General features: G+C 39.7%; 1 protein-coding gene across 3 annotated transcripts; it reads right to left on the reverse strand.

Moving 5' to 3' along the window:
* LOC109357033 (topless-related protein 2-like) lies at positions 6182-13840 on the reverse strand. 3 transcript variants are annotated; one of them, XM_019600738.1, is made up of 25 exons: positions 13419-13839; positions 12690-12869; positions 12436-12549; positions 12191-12349; positions 11846-12026; positions 11607-11736; positions 11103-11218; positions 10878-11013; positions 10684-10793; positions 10489-10558; positions 10336-10409; positions 10165-10260; positions 9984-10076; positions 9606-9733; positions 9258-9492; positions 9032-9178; positions 8851-8943; positions 8465-8617; positions 8256-8366; positions 7887-8063; positions 7654-7782; positions 7483-7578; positions 7152-7334; positions 6860-7035; positions 6182-6602 (listed from the first exon to the last, which is right to left on the reverse strand). In XM_019600738.1, exons 1-25 carry the CDS (start codon positions 13496-13498, stop codon positions 6413-6415), a joined length of 3357 nt encoding a protein of 1118 aa, XP_019456283.1. In that variant the 5' UTR covers positions 13499-13839; the 3' UTR covers positions 6182-6412. The 3 variants fall into 3 exon arrangements, with proteins under 3 accessions (XP_019456283.1, XP_019456274.1, XP_019456290.1); XM_019600729.1 differs by having other exon boundaries at positions 12191-12361; XM_019600745.1 differs by lacking the exon at positions 8851-8943 and having other exon boundaries at positions 12191-12361; positions 13419-13840.

The raw sequence follows: 15873 nt of genomic DNA on the forward strand, positions 1-15873 counted from the left end.
CACCCCCACGACCTACCCTCACTACCTAAAAAGGCCAAATACTCCACATATACCCTCTGAACGCCAACCGCTCAAGGATTCTGCAGGAGGTCCTCTCCACCCACCTCGTCCAACTTCCCCGCCCACGCCCTACCAAGCCAGGCCCACAAGATCGATCCAAATACTGTGACTATCACAGTATGTTTGGCCACCTGACCAATGATTGCTCACAACTCCGTGACACCATCGAGGATCTCATACAGGCTGGTCATTTACAGCGGTTCACCGCGGGCTTGGAACAACGTCGGCGATCGCTACAGCATCGTCGACCCGAGCCACCCAGAAGAAATATGTGCGGGAGGTAATGCACGTCGCCTCCAGGAGTTCCCAGCAGAGACAGAGCTACAGATCAGCGCCCCCTATTACATTCGACGACCGCGATTATGAAGGTGTCGTCCGAGGGCACGATGACCCCCTCGTCATCACCGTCGAGCTCAATAACAAGAAGGTTAGCCGCCTATTCATTGATCAGGGTAGCTCAGCTGACATTATCTTCCAGGATTTGTTTGAAAAGATGGAACTCTATGACCGCGATCTCCTGCCATATGATGGGCAGTTGGTCGGATTTTCCGGCCAGGGAATCACCCCCAGGGGGTACGTAGAGATTTGGCTAACGATTGGTGACCACCCTCTGAGTAGGACGGTCCAGACAAAGTTTTTGGTCGTCCAGTGCGATTCAGCATACAACGTCATTATTGACCGACCAACTTTGCACAGACTTGAAGCGATCGTCTCTACGCCCCATCTATGCATGAAGTTCCTCTCAATCAGCCTCCAAGTCTGCATAGTGAAAGGGGATCAGCACTCGGCTCGCAGCTGCTACCAGATGAGTCTCCGCCCCCACTTCAGCAAACAACACGCAAAGACCTCGTGGCATACATATGGTAGAACTGGATGTCCGGGCGGACGAAGGAGACTTTCGACCACAATCAGAGGGAGAAAAAACAACTATGCAGTTTGGCCAATACTCAAGACAGGTAGTATATCTTGGCAGTACCCTTCCGCCAAGTCAAAGGTTGAGGCTGGAGGCATCTTTGAAGGCGAATCGGGACCTCTTCGCCTGGTCAGCAGCAGACATGCCTGGTATAAATCCTTCCTTTGTCTGCCACCGTCTAACGACAAAACAAGGTGCTAAGCTGGTGGCGCAAAGAAGGCGAAAAATGGGGGCTGACAGAATCAAAGAGGTCGCCTGGTTGTCGAGTTGCTAGAGGCGGGTTTCATCCGCGAAATCACCTACACCACTTGGTTGGCGAATGTTGTGTTGGTGAAGAAGCCTTCTAGGAAGTGGCGGATGTGCGTGGACTACACGGATCTCAATAAGGTATGCCCTAAAGACCCTTATCTTCTTCCCAATATTGACCATTTGGTGGATAATTCTTCAGGCTATCAGTACCTGTCCTTCATGGACGCATATTCCGGGTACAATCAGATTCTGATGTACCCTCCCGACTAGGAGAAAACAACGTTTATCACTGATCAAGCCGCCTACTGCTACACAGTCATGCCTTTTGGGTTGAAAAATGTTGGGGCGACTTATCAGAGAATGATGAGCAAGGTGTTTGCCGGCCAGACCGGAGAACACATGGAAGTTTACATGGATGATATGATCGCCAAAAGCCTCCCCGACGAAGATCATGTATCCATTCTAGAAAATAATTTTCAACAACTCCGCAAGTACAACATGAGCCCAGAGAAATGTACCTTCGGAGTGGAGGCTGGCAAGTTCCTCGGTTTTCTTCTGACTAGTCGAGGGATTGAGGCAAATCCGTCCAAGTGTTAGGCGATCATCGACATGAGGAGCCCCCGCACAGTCAAAGAGGTTCAACAGTTGAATGGACGACTAGCTGCGTTGTCCAGGTTTCTCCCGTCCGCCGCCAAACATTCACTTCCCTTATTCTAGTTGTTGAAGAATAGCAATAGGTTTGAATGGTCTGACAATTGTGAAGCGGCGTTCAACACTTTTAAACAATATTTGGCCGCCTCCCCTATTCTTTCCAAGCCAATGCCTGATGAGGTTCTGTATGTATATCTGGTCGTGTCCGACAAGGTAGTCGCAGCCGTGTTGATCCGAGAAACGACAGAAGGACAAAACCCTGTCTATTTCACAAGCAAAGCCCTGCAAGGCTCGGAATTGAGGTATTAGAAGCTGGAAAAGGTGACTTATGCATTGTTGATAGCCACGCGAAGGTTACGCCAATACTTCCAATCTCATGCAACTGTTGTTAGAACCAACCAACTAATCAGTCAAATCTTGCATAAACCAGAGTTGGCTGGGCGGATGATCACGTGGTCAATAGAACTCTCACAATTTGACATCCATTTCGAACCTCGCACGACCGTCAAGAGCCAGGTCCTGTCTGATTTCGTGGCCGAATTGACCGCACTAGAGGGCGACCGAGAGTAGGTGTGGACTATCTTTGTCGACGGGTCTTCTAATCCAAGGGGCTGCGGGGCTGGAATTCTGCTGGAGGATGGAAAATGGGTAACCATCAAGCATTCCCTCACCTTCACATTTCCAACGTCCAATAATCAGGCATAGTATGAGGCTTGCATCGCCGGATTACAGCTAGCAAAAGAAGTGGGCGCCCATAAGGTATTAATTTGCAGTGATTTCTAATTAGTTGTTTCCCAAATGATAAGTGCATACCAGACCAAGGATACCCTCATCGGGAAATATCTGCTCAAAGTAAAAAAGCTCATGGCCGACTTCGATGAAGCAACCATTCAGCACGTGCCCCATGAAAGCAACGTCCGGGCAGATATTTTATCCAAACTCGCCAGTACCAAATGCCTCGGAAACAATCGGTTCGTCGTCCAAGCCACAGTCTACCACCCATGGTTGTTTTGAAGGATTACTCCCTACTCATGGTCCCCATATTCAACCAATGGGCCGGTTTTCGCCCCCCTTGCTTGGTGCACTCACCCGCCCGAGGCGAGGATCGTTTCCCACTCGTGGTTTTCTACGTTCACCCAAGGTGCCGGTTTTCGCCCCCTTGCCTGGTGCAATCACCCTCCCAAGGCGAGGATTACTCCCTACTCATGGTCTCCATATTCAACTAATGGGCCGGTTTTCGCCCCCTTGCTTGGTGCAATCACCCGCCCGAGGCGAGGATCGTTTCCCACTCATGGTTTTCTACATTCACCCAAGGGGCCGGTTTTCGCCCCCCTTGCCTGGTGCAATCACCCACCCAAGGCGAGGATTACTCCCTACTCATGGTCTCCATATTCAACCAAGGGGCCGGTTTTCGCCCCCCTTGCTTGGTGCAATCACCCGCCCGAGGCGAGGAACGTTTCCAACTCGTGGTTTTCTACATTCACCCAAGGGGCCGGTTTTCACCCCCTTTGCCTAGTGCAATCACCCGCCCGAGGCGCGGATCACTTCCCCTTCGCGGCTTTCGCAATCACCCAATGGGCCGGTTTTCGCCCCCTTACCTGGAACCATCACCCGCCCGATGTGAGGATTACTTCTCATTCGTGGTTTTTTACATTCACCAAAGGGGCCGATCGTTTGGCACACAGTTGTTTAAGACATTCATTCACAGTTATTTAAAGACATTCATTCAAAGTCGTTTAAGACAAATCGTTTGGCAATTGCACGAAGTCATTTCGTAAATGCAGAATATAAACAAAAGGCAAATTGCAAAAGTTATTCATTAAAGAGAAACTATTACAAGATACTTAAAAAGGAAAGATTACAAAGTCCCTCCGTCTTGACTAGGAAAAGGCATTGAAACTGGATCGTCGTTTTCATCAGCTGCTAGCAGGCGTCCATCTTCCACATATGCACCCAGCTGCATCCAAGTCCAATCCGTGCTTGGAAAAGCCAGAGCCAGTTGGGCCTGGGCACTCTCCCACGCGTCTACAGCGACTTCGCCCACAAGCTTCTCCAGCTGCACATTTTCAGCTTCGACGGCCGCCTGCCCCACCTCCAGTTCCCGAACCCGGGTGTCCAGAGACACCTTTTTCCTCCCCCAACGCCTGCACCTGCACAAGAAGTGCAGCATTTTCTTGCTCGGCAGCATCAGCACGGGTCTTCAAAATCGCAGCCTCCTCTTTCACAAGACGAATCTCAAGATTCCGCCGCTGGAGCGCTTCATCTTTAGCACGGACCACCCCCTCAGATTCTATCACCTCGGCGGTAAGCTTAATCTTGTCATTCTCAAGAAAACCCACACGGGCTGACAAATCGGCTACCTGAGCCCTGGCGACCTCGCCCAGCTTGACCAGCGCCCCCTTCTCGGCGGAATGAAGATCAGCCATCTTCTGCTTCTCCGCCTCATGCAGAGCCCGGATTTTCGCCATTGCGTTATCCGCGATCCGCGACTCTAAGACCTCATCAGCCTCCAAGTACTTCTGGACAGAGGCAATGAGGATCGCACTCCCCTTCACGTGTTGCAACAGGACGGGCAAGGGTAACTTGTCAAAAGCCTCCTTGGTCTGGGCGTTCATAAGCGTCTAGTCAATCACTTTGGGGACGCCAACAGAAGAAAGGTGATCTTGACTACTCCTGGAACTTTTCTTTCTGCTTGGATTGGCGGGGCGATCGACGTCCACTCCAACTTCTTGCTCAGAGGCAGGGGTCGCCGCTGTACCGGCGGTCTCTTCTACCCTCTTCGGTGCAGACGGAGGAGTTTCAGTAGGATCAGCGGGAGGAACCGCTTCGCTAGACGCAGCAAGGGGCGGATCAGAAGCCCTCTGAGCCAACTCCTGGTCCACCAAGTCTTCGGGCTGCTCAGGCAAAGACGACTCCTTAGCAGGGCGCCCCCCACTCACTGAAGTTGGCTGCACAGTTGTCCGGCTGGGAGACCCCTCAATAGGGCGAGGCACGGGGGATCTCGTCCTCTGACGTTTGGAAGCAGCAGCGTCTTTCTTAACCAGGTTGACGGCCCTCCTCAACAGTATGTTCTTCCTCAGTTTCTCGCTCATCTTGGCTTTTAGTTCGACTGCACCAAAAAGAAAGAAAATCGTCAATAAGAGGATAAGGAGATACATAAAGAAAGCAATAAAGACAATCAACGTCCGGCCCACCCACCAACAAAATCCACTAAAGCTCCGCCCCCGTCACGAATCGCCGAGCAAGGGAGAAGTCCCCTAGTAGGTCTCGTGTGTTTGGCCTACCAGAGTTGACCTTGGAAACATTTCCTGGCATGCCATCTGTACCTCACCAACCCACCTGCCAACACGGCAGACAGATTGCAGAACGGCTACCAAACTAGCCACGGGCTAAAAGACAAGAATAGCGCAGAGTACGGTCCTGGCAGACCGCCTGACACGGAAAAAGCACCCCCCGACAATACTCTTGGTCGGCTACGTGCTACACTACCTGCCAAAAGCCCAAAGTCAGCTCTCTCCCCCTATTAATAGAAGTCTCTACCAACAGGAAGTATCTTAATCTCTCTACTCTCTAGCATTACTCATTCTATTAGTCTCTTTCTTCATATTCTCATATTCCCATACACTTATCACTAAGTTCATATACTGACTTGATCATCGGAGAACCTTTTCAGGTACCTCCACCGGTGGGTCCAGCTCTTCTACATCATCCTACTACGTTAACGTTCTTCCTCCTCTCCATCCTCAACAACCGATCAACTATTGTTCCGTACCTTTATGTTCTAGGAAAGAACAACTCCCACTAGGTGGGATCTGGATAGGGTAAAAGCTTTAGCTTCATCGGTAAAGAGGTTATTTCCTGGATTTAAATATGTGACCTTTAGGTCAAAAAGAAGCGGCAACCTTACCCTTGTGTCGATGCTTACCCTATAATTTCGAGAGTACAATCAACTTTCTTTATCGAGAGAGAACAGTGTAGAATCTCAAGACTCTTAATTTCCACTATGCAGTCTACCACATTTTCAACTTTACCACATTTTCAGCTTTGATATATATAATGCATAACACCTAATGATGTTTCACTACATTTAATAATAGTGCAGAGACTATACCTACATTAGATTTACACCACTGTGACACACATTTTGAAATTATTCAGAGAGAGCATTAACAAGACAGATTCGAGAAGCATTGTGTGTCTCACAAAAAGATTTCAATAAAATAAATTCCTAATTTTGAAAAATATTCATGCCAAAGTAGGGTAGTGTTGTCAAGTCTCAAAGAAACACAAATTATAATAGAATATGCATTGGAAACTTGAAGCAACATTTAATTATAATCTTCATAAAATAAGGTAATACATGTAATATATCTATAAAATATATCTTTAGTTCTTTACCTAACCTTCTTTATGCTTACCTGAACACTGTCACACAACTAAGATACATTTAGCCTGCCAATTTTACTATTATTATTTTACATGAATGAAAACTATAATGATGCTGATGCCTATGATTCATCTATGGATATGCTCAGGACTTTAGTTTTTAGTAATCGATGGCGATGCTGTAGTTCCATTCGGTATCCCATTGTCAATAGATGCAGCAACTCCCCATCCGGCATTATATTCTGGAAGCTCTGTAACCTTAACAGAACCATCTGATAGCCCTATTGCAAATTGATTTGATTCCTGCGGATGTGCCACGATGACATGGGGATATACATTTTGGCTGCACAAAAACCAAACAAGGTTTAATGATTATCCTTGACGAAATTGGCACAAAAACGTGTTTGAAATATCATAGGCTTGGCTAAAAATCAACCGAACTTTGATGGATATGTCAGCTGAAAAATCTTATAGCATGAATACAACAATGCAAAACAAAGTAACAAATTATATAGTCATCTTTGATAAGTAGGTTCGCAGTTGCATATTAATAATAAGAAACTAAGTAGGATTGTAACACATATAGTGAAATCTAAACACCTGTTTGGTGATGTCTGTTGTAGGTATGCCGACGAAGCTATACGATATTTGGGTCTCAGGCTATCAGCATCAAATACTGTAACGTTCCCATTAGTGAAAGCTGCATAAACTAGTTGGTTGTTGCAGGAATATGTTGCAGAGGATATGGAACCAGACAATTCATCTTGTGGAACCCACTATAGGATCAAAACAGACAGAAGTTACTATTTCATTCATCAGCAGTAGAGAATAAAAATGTTTTTGCTTTGAGTTTTTATTTTATTTTATAACCGAGATATAAAATTCCACTTACCTGACGAATCAATTCCATTTTTGAAGCATCATATATTGCCAGGTGTGATTCATGCCATACCAGTAAGTGCACTTGATCAGAGTGGAATTGCACTCGAGTAACACCAACAAGTGCCTTTCCATCTCGCAATTGGACTGGTAGTGATTTCTTCTTATCCCAAGAATCAATGCTCCAGAAGCAAAGCTACAAAAAATTGACCATTTTTAATGAAATTTTAATACAAAAGTATGAAACAGTGCAACCGAAGAGAGTGGAAGGAACCACTTAGACACAAGCACAAAAAGAGTACAGAAAAGTGATAAATGATTATGGAAAACATGGCCAAACATACCTGAGCATCACCACAGGATGAAACCAAGATATTCAGGTTTGTTGAAAACGCTAAACCAGTAATGCACTTCTTGTGACCCTCCAATTTATTTTTGACCTAAACTCGGAGCAGTTCACGTTAGTATATGATTCTTGAAGTAATTAAATTCGGAGAAGCTGCTTAACAAATTACCTCATCCACTCTGACGTTGTAAAATTGAATCGTTCCATCTTCCATTCCAACAGCGATGATATTATTGTCTCGAGGGTGAAATGCTAGGAAGGTTGAAGCTGGGGGAGGTGACATAAAAGTTGCCATTACCTACAGCCCAACAATTAAGTGGACACAAGTACTGAGGCAGATGAGTAAAATCTATGACAAGGGAGGCACAAACTACATTAGCATAAAACCTGTTGTTATGTTACCTTAAAAGTCATCATGTTGAACAACGAAACTTTTCCTCCACAGGCAGACATGACATAAGAATCATTCTTTGAGAGTGCTACACAGGGAAGTGCTTCTTCAGAATTGTCGGGGACATCATTATTCATGAGAAGACCACTACTTGGTTGCCAATGTCTGGGCATAACATTAGCTGAGGCCTTTTAAACCCACACAAAAAAGAATCAGAAATATTTACATGCATAGTTGTGGTACACAGACACCCAAAAAAATGTATATTCATATCATATACTACATGGATACCAACATATACATGCAAGCATATGGTATTATAATTTATAAAGCAACGGGAAGATGTTTCCATATATTTAGGTCTCTCAGAATATAATCACCTTTCCACTTGGATTCAGTTCATTACGGTTCCATTTCCACAGCTTCTGGATCCCATTTGTACCAAGAGCAAGTAGGCCAGTCCCAGAATTTGTGTAAAGAAGACAAACAACCTGGAGATATATGGGATTGTGATCATAAAAATCTTGTTTTAAATAGGAACATGCTACTGAATCCCCCTTTTAAACAAAGGAGAAGTAGTAGTGAATACCTTGTTAGCAGGGTCAGTGCTATCTGGCATAGTAATGGTTTTAAAATGCATAGGATCAACTATTTCTGTCAGTTCCCCAGCTTTAGGTTTATCAACTGCCTTGTCCGAAATCCTTTGCTTCTCTATGCTTCGAGCCATTGAATCAACTCCGTTCTGGAATAAATAACAAAAGGATTCAGTTGCGGACATAATTGTCAAATAGACCAGAGGATGTCTAGACAAAACTGCACCAAGAAAATCGTAAATATCTAAATTTACTTCATAAAGAAAATGATGTGTATTTTGTATTTTAAGTTCATGCTAACATATTCGTAAAAAATGAACATTTGTATATGTGTGTATCAAAATAAGTGTTAACATCCATCTATTGCTGTTAAATTTCGTACAAGGACTGGTGCCGGCACAGCAGGAGCACTTCTGTCAACACGTTCTACTATATTGATGATTGGATTGATGTTTGCAGCCATAGATGGTCCAACCTAATTCATTGACTTGAATAAATAAAGTTCTGGACATTAATATAACCAGCAAATGATATTTTGTAAGGGGAGAAGATTGGTGCTCAACTGGTACTTTAGATGCTTCGTAAGACCGTGCTTCTATGGCTCTTAAGTACTTCATGCCATTGGCATCGGCAAGGATTTTCACACCACCGTCTACTGTAGTAACAGCAAGAAGATTTCCTTCCTTATTGAATCTCAAGCGAGGGAGACTCTGAAGCAGGGCATCAACCATGTAAGAACTAAGAAATGCATCAAACAATGGAAACTTCGAAAGTATGGGCAATACTCACAGGAAGACCGCCCTCAGCATCCGTAATTGTTAGCACATTGATATTGTCCATATCCCAAAACTTTATCTGGTTATCTTCACCAGCAGCCAAAAAGCGATTCTTTGCTGTGTCAAATTGCACGGTACCAGCAGATTTCTTTCTAAACCCAGAATATGTTCTCTTCAATGCTCCTTCGCTTTCATTCCACTCAACTAGGAAAGAATCCCCATCTCTACTTGTCCCACAAGAAAACAATCTAAAATAGGAAACAGCAATTACAACTCCAATGACGTAGGAGAGAGATCAAAAGAATTAGGAAATGAATAAGATAAACTAGATACATTTCAAGTATTTTAATTCATTTCTTACCTACTTCCGTCAGAGCTATAAAGCATTGTGGTGCACGAGTGTCCAGGGGCATCATAGTCAACCCTGGAGCCCGCACTATCATATAGCCAGGCCTTGATTTTTCCATCAGCAGCAGTTGAAAATATAAACTGCATAAATAGTTAAATACAATATCATAAATCTTTTCAGTCAACTATTCGCTTTTATACGAAAGCAATAACATCCTCATATATCAAATAATATTTCTAAAATTTACAATAGAAGGAACAAGATCAGAGTATAGTTACACAAAGACATAATAAGTAATGGACAAAAAAACTCAACTGCAACACAAAGCCGTGCCTTAAAATCTAAACATGGGAATAATACAATGCCAACAAGAGGGGAGGACATTTTTACCTGGATACTTTCCTTCTGGTGTGGACAAATAGAATGAACTGGTGCATTGTGACCTTCAAAATTAAATAGTTTCCGTCCAGTCAAATCCCACACCTGTCACAATCCTCGGAATTAATAATTAAGGATACATTCATCTAAGTTCTAACTAGAAGTTGTTACATATAGGAAAGTTTAATGTTACCTTTATTAACATATCATCTCCACAAGTTACAATGCATAGTTGTTTGTTTGGATAAGAAAATGCCAAATCATTAACACCACCAACATGAGCATCAATCTGTAATGGAGTAAAGATATCATTCACCAAATAATACTTCGCCTAGATTCATATTAGAAAATTATATGTACATGCCTCCAAATTCTGCCGTAGATCATTAGGTCCTTGATAAGCATACAAATGAACCAAATGTTTTGAGAAAGCCACCCCTGAAAAGAAAGAAAAATATATTATAAACCGGTTATATGGAACAAACTAAACCCAAGTTTCCTTACAGCACATACATACCAATAAAATGTCCATCTGGACTCCATGAAATGCGACTGATGGATATAGATGACTCCTTCACAATCGCAGCCTGTATAAGAGTCCGAATTTATCAATGAATCACCTAATTGTTAAACATGTCCTATTTCCTGCTCTCTATATCTTGTGTTTCAGAAAATAATGTTTGCAATTAATAAGTTCAATAAAGTTATTAACCTGAAAAAAGACAGAACAAGCAGCAATGTCCTTTATTTTGAATGGCTTTGTTATCAGTTTCTCTTTCAGCCCTACTCCCCAGAGTGAAAGCTCGCCATTTATGCAACCAACTGAAAAAAATGATTTTCCATAGTCATTATACAAAGGCTAAACTTCTTTATACTAAAAGAACAAAGCAGGCTATTTCAACCTACCAGCGAGTAAAGAATGCATGGAAGGGTGAAAGTCCATGCTGGACACGGTTGTGCCTTGATGCAATGTACAAAAAACAGTTCTAGGAATGTCGTCAAGTGAATAAGAGGCTTGCTGTGATGGAGCGGGATAAGTAACCTGCACAGATTGTATGTAGTTTCCTTTATAGCAGTGGTAATTGAGCTGCATGAAAAATAAAACATGGTACATTACTGCTGTATAAGTACCTCGTCAACAGATTGTGATACCCGCAACCGTTTCATCAGTTGCTCATGATCAGCATTATGATAATCCATCATTCCAAGAGCGTTAGAAGGTGTTCTTGAATGCTTCAAAACAGGGACTACAAGAAATTGAAACAAGTGAAATTGAAAGTGGAGACACACAAACAAACAGACAATGAAAAGATGACACCTCTTTGGCTATTTCAGCTATTAGATAGGACATTGGAAAAGGTAAAAGCTACAGAGAGTGAATAAATTATCCCTTGTAGTTGATTAAAGCCAGATAAAATTATTCTATTTAAGTATCAGTAGAACAGACAGCACACACACTTTTTCTGTAGTTGTTTGATGATGTACAACTCTTGATAAGGGGAGAATATGTTCATTTCACAAACTTAGCAATAGTATAATGGAATATCAACAAATTATCAAAGCCGTCCTTATTATGGTTGGTTTTGACCCTTGATAAAGAATCAGATTTATGGTAACAAATTAACCAAGGTATACCTTGATTTGGGTGACCAGTAAATAATGAAGCACCGAGTAAAGGTGATTGAAGAGATGAGGAAGGATTTGGATTCGCCATCCATCCCGCTAAAGTATTACCATTAGCAGCTGTTGGGGCTGCTGGAAATGGCTGCACATAAGTAAACAATAAGAGAAATTAAACATCCCGAGATAAAGGTTAGATTAACTAGCAGTGCTGACACTGGACATTCGGACAGCTTAACAAGATAAGATCTTACTCCACCGTGTGCTCCAAGTGGAGCATAAGATGAAGGCTTTGCAACAGCTGTGATGGGAGGAGTGACAGGAGTAGATGCACGGGCCCCATTTGTAGTAGGTGAACAAGTGTGGTCAGTGAATAGAGTTTTTATGTCTGGATTTGACCTTGGGTTCTTGCATAGCTGGTGCTGCCAATTCAAGCTGAATAGTACAGAGATGGACATAAGACGTAACCAAGAAAAATGACGAGTAAATTTACAAGTAGTAAGAATCATTAGTGGGTGAAATCTGAAAAAAGAGGTGAATGGAATAATCGCCATATGTTTTATCCCATTACATGTAAAAGTTGAATATACCTATCTTACCTTTGATTAATCAGGGTTCGCAACCGAGAGGACTTCAATGAAGGGAATATAAGCTTGTCCCTGAAGAGGGGATTTGCTTCAATCAATTTTTTAACCTCCGAGAGCATGATGTTTCGAGCTGATTGAGTATCAGAGTACTTTGCTAACTGTTCATTATCCCTGCATTTAGATCTAAATACTCACTCAAAATGCACCACACTTAACAACCCTTCAATTTCACAATTCAATCAACAAAAATTAAATACCTGAAGTTGTCAAGGGTTAAAAGATGTGTAATTTCTTTGAACAAATCTTCATTAAACGTCGAAAAAACTTTCAAATCCTTCACCAGTATGTCAAGTGCCTTTGCTTTGTCATTCCTGAGCGCAATCAATAAAATTCAAGCAACGGAAGGACAAAAAAGTAACTTAGACAAAATGTATTAATACACATAAATAAATTGACATAAAGAGGATAACTAAACTCTAAAGTTGAAGATATAATAATTAATTAAAAGAACCTGTCCAGGGCTTCAAGATACTTCTGCTTCCTGATCTCGAAGAATATCTTCATCGAGTAGCGATTGTCATCTACTTTGATAAACCCGGAGAGGTACTTCTCAACCTCATCCCACTCTCCAGCCAAAGTTTTCTCTTCCAGATATCCAATATTGAAAAAGTAACCAGATTCTTGCTCCAGCCTGAATTTTCCAACACACGAGAATCACATTTGCATTACAAAAATCACAACAACACCAACAAGACAATAAATACTAAGGGTGTGTTTAGTTCAAAACTTCAAATTTGAAAAAAAAAACGGATTTTCAAATTATCAAGGAACCTTGCTATTAAAAATATAGCTTAAAATTTGCAGTGTTTTTTTCATGCAAAAAGAGATGCAGAATGAAAACTACTTATGTTGTCAAACACTTCAGTCTCAACAAGGTGTTGGTCTAGTAGTTTTAAGTCATGCTACATCCCGCAAGATCCCTAGAATGATCAAAATGTCAAGGTTTAGATTCCTAGGAGTGACACTTGTTGGGAGGGACAGACACGAACCACGAAAGGTATTAGTTCTTTGTCCAAAAGGTGATGGGATAACATTGTTAATACAAAAGAACAGCTCATCTTTTTCGAAGCAACAACTGTTTTTTTTTTCATTAAAAAATTATTAATAATTTGAACCAAACACTCACTAAAAATAAAACAACTAAAAACTGCATAAAAAATAAAACAGAAAAGGTCATTACTTGTGCACAGTCTCCTTGAATTTCTCTTCCTCCAGAAATTGCAGAATCAAAAACACCAATTCCCTGCTCAAAGATGTCATTTTTACACTAACCCAATCAAACCCACAATAGATTTTCAAGTTAGGGTTCAGAATTGATCAAATAGAACGAAAACTGACGTCAACAGAGCACAACAATTTCAGCCGTTGGTGAAAATATCTCAAATTGTGTTTTTTCCGCTTAGGTTTTCAAAGAAAACAAAAACCACAGCGGATTTTGGTTATCGGCAATTTTTTAAACGCAGTGAATTCTAGGGTTTGGGTTGGTTTTGTTTATTCCATAAGGGTTGTTGTTGAAAGAGGTGAAGAATTGGAATGAAGTGGAGAAAGATAAAAGCTTTTGCTACAGAGGAAAGAGAAAAATATATTGTCGCTTTTCTTGATGCGTTTCTAGAGGGTCTACTTATACTGGGTCATAGCTTCACATCAACTTATCACTCATAAGTAGAACTACTTATATAGATAGTTGATAAGTAAAAGTGCTTATCACTTTGGAATATGGTAAGAGCGACACGTAGGCAGAGACATGTTTTTGCAGCGCATCAAAACGGGAAAGTACAATGTCACGAACACTTTATGACCAAAATAACCTTCGTGGTTTTTATATATTACTGTTAAGCCATTACAATGTACAACATGAAATTATTGTGTTTTCAGTGTTTTGAACAGTTGCATGCGCACACGACACATGTCCCCCCACACTTTTACGTTGCTCCTTTTTCTGACAAAAGTGGAGCTTTTTTTATTGGTGATTGGTGAAGATAATATGTGCAAAATATAATTATTTTTAGAATAAAAATTAATTCTAAAATACCCTAACTATTATACTTTTCAGATATTTTAACTGTTAAAAAAATAATCCTATATTTTCCTTACCAAATCTTTCTTTATTAAATAAAGTACTTCGTATTCTTTCATATTCCTAAAACATTAAAAGTCTTCATTTCTTTGTTAAATAAATATCCGGAAGTAAAAAGATTTGTAGACTAAAAGAAATCATAAGATACTAAAATAAATATAATGAATAGATATTAAATATATTTACTTTTAGAATTTAATATGTATATATTGTTATTGTAATTTTGTTACTGATAATGTATCGTTTTTGTTTGTTACTTTATGATAAAAATTCATTTACTGACTCATAATTATTATTGAATCTTATATAAAATGATACAAATAATGATAAATAATATACTAACTATATATAAATTTTTACATTAACAGTACATAGATATTACACTATACTTTTATTTATGGAATTTTATACGATCAATTCATATACTTTTTAGTATTACCAATGGTGCGAAGTTTTGAATATTACTATTACTAATTGAAGAAAATTTCAAATGAAAAGGTACACGCATATTTTTCTTTGAAAAAATGAAATATATTTTTATCTTGATTTATTAAGGTAATAGTTTTTATTTAATGCTTTCTTTTTATTTAGATTAGTACATATATGTAATAAATAAGTACCAAATTGTGTATGGAAATAGTGTATATTAATCATTCTATAAAATAAATAAGTATTATTGTGTTATGATGTTAGATCGTGTAATTGCAATCATGTCTTTAATAGGTAAATATATTTTATAGAATTATCGTTTTGATAAATATTGTCGCGTTTTACAATCCATATTTTCAATTCAAGAAAATTATGACAGATTAATATTTATATATTTAGAGTTGTATAGATATAGGCTATAATTCTATAAAATAATATGTATAGAAATATTATTAATTATAGTGATATATTTAATTTTAAAGATAATAGATATAAGATGTAATATGAAAATGTAAATTCTTAACACTATTGAAAGTGAAAGACCATATTATTTTGCCCAACTACTAATTCCTTTTATTAATCATTAGTAGCACTTTTATGTTTGCTCGCCTATATTAATAATAATTACAGACAATAGATTCTTCTACAAATTTTAAGAGAACACGTGTATTACATTAAAAAAGGTAAATAATATGGGTCACATGATGTTTTTTGGTACATACAACTACTTCAATTCATTTTGCTGGTTTTATTTTAAGAGAAATTAATCTTGGATCTTCAACTTTAATTTGAATCTTTCATGCACAAACAAAAAAAAATATTACTCAGGTAAATTTTTTAAAATCCTCATACAATATATAAAGAATTAAATGAAAATAAGTAAATATGTAAATAGATATACTATTTTCTATTAAAAATATTGAAAGGAAATAAAATTTATATCAGAGTTTGTTTTGAAATATTAATCCCCTTGAAAATATAAAATTAAATGGAAAAGTATCCATAATTTATACTTTAAAAAATTCATAGAAATATATTATATTTTAATATTATATAGAAAAGAATTATGTATTCCTAAAATATACATATAGTACATGAATAATATTATTAGTAATTTTTATATTGTGAT

Source organism: Lupinus angustifolius, chromosome LG01, assembly GCF_001865875.1.
Source record: "Lupinus angustifolius cultivar Tanjil chromosome LG01, LupAngTanjil_v1.0, whole genome shotgun sequence".
Taxonomy (NCBI): Eukaryota; Viridiplantae; Streptophyta; class Magnoliopsida; order Fabales; family Fabaceae; genus Lupinus; species Lupinus angustifolius.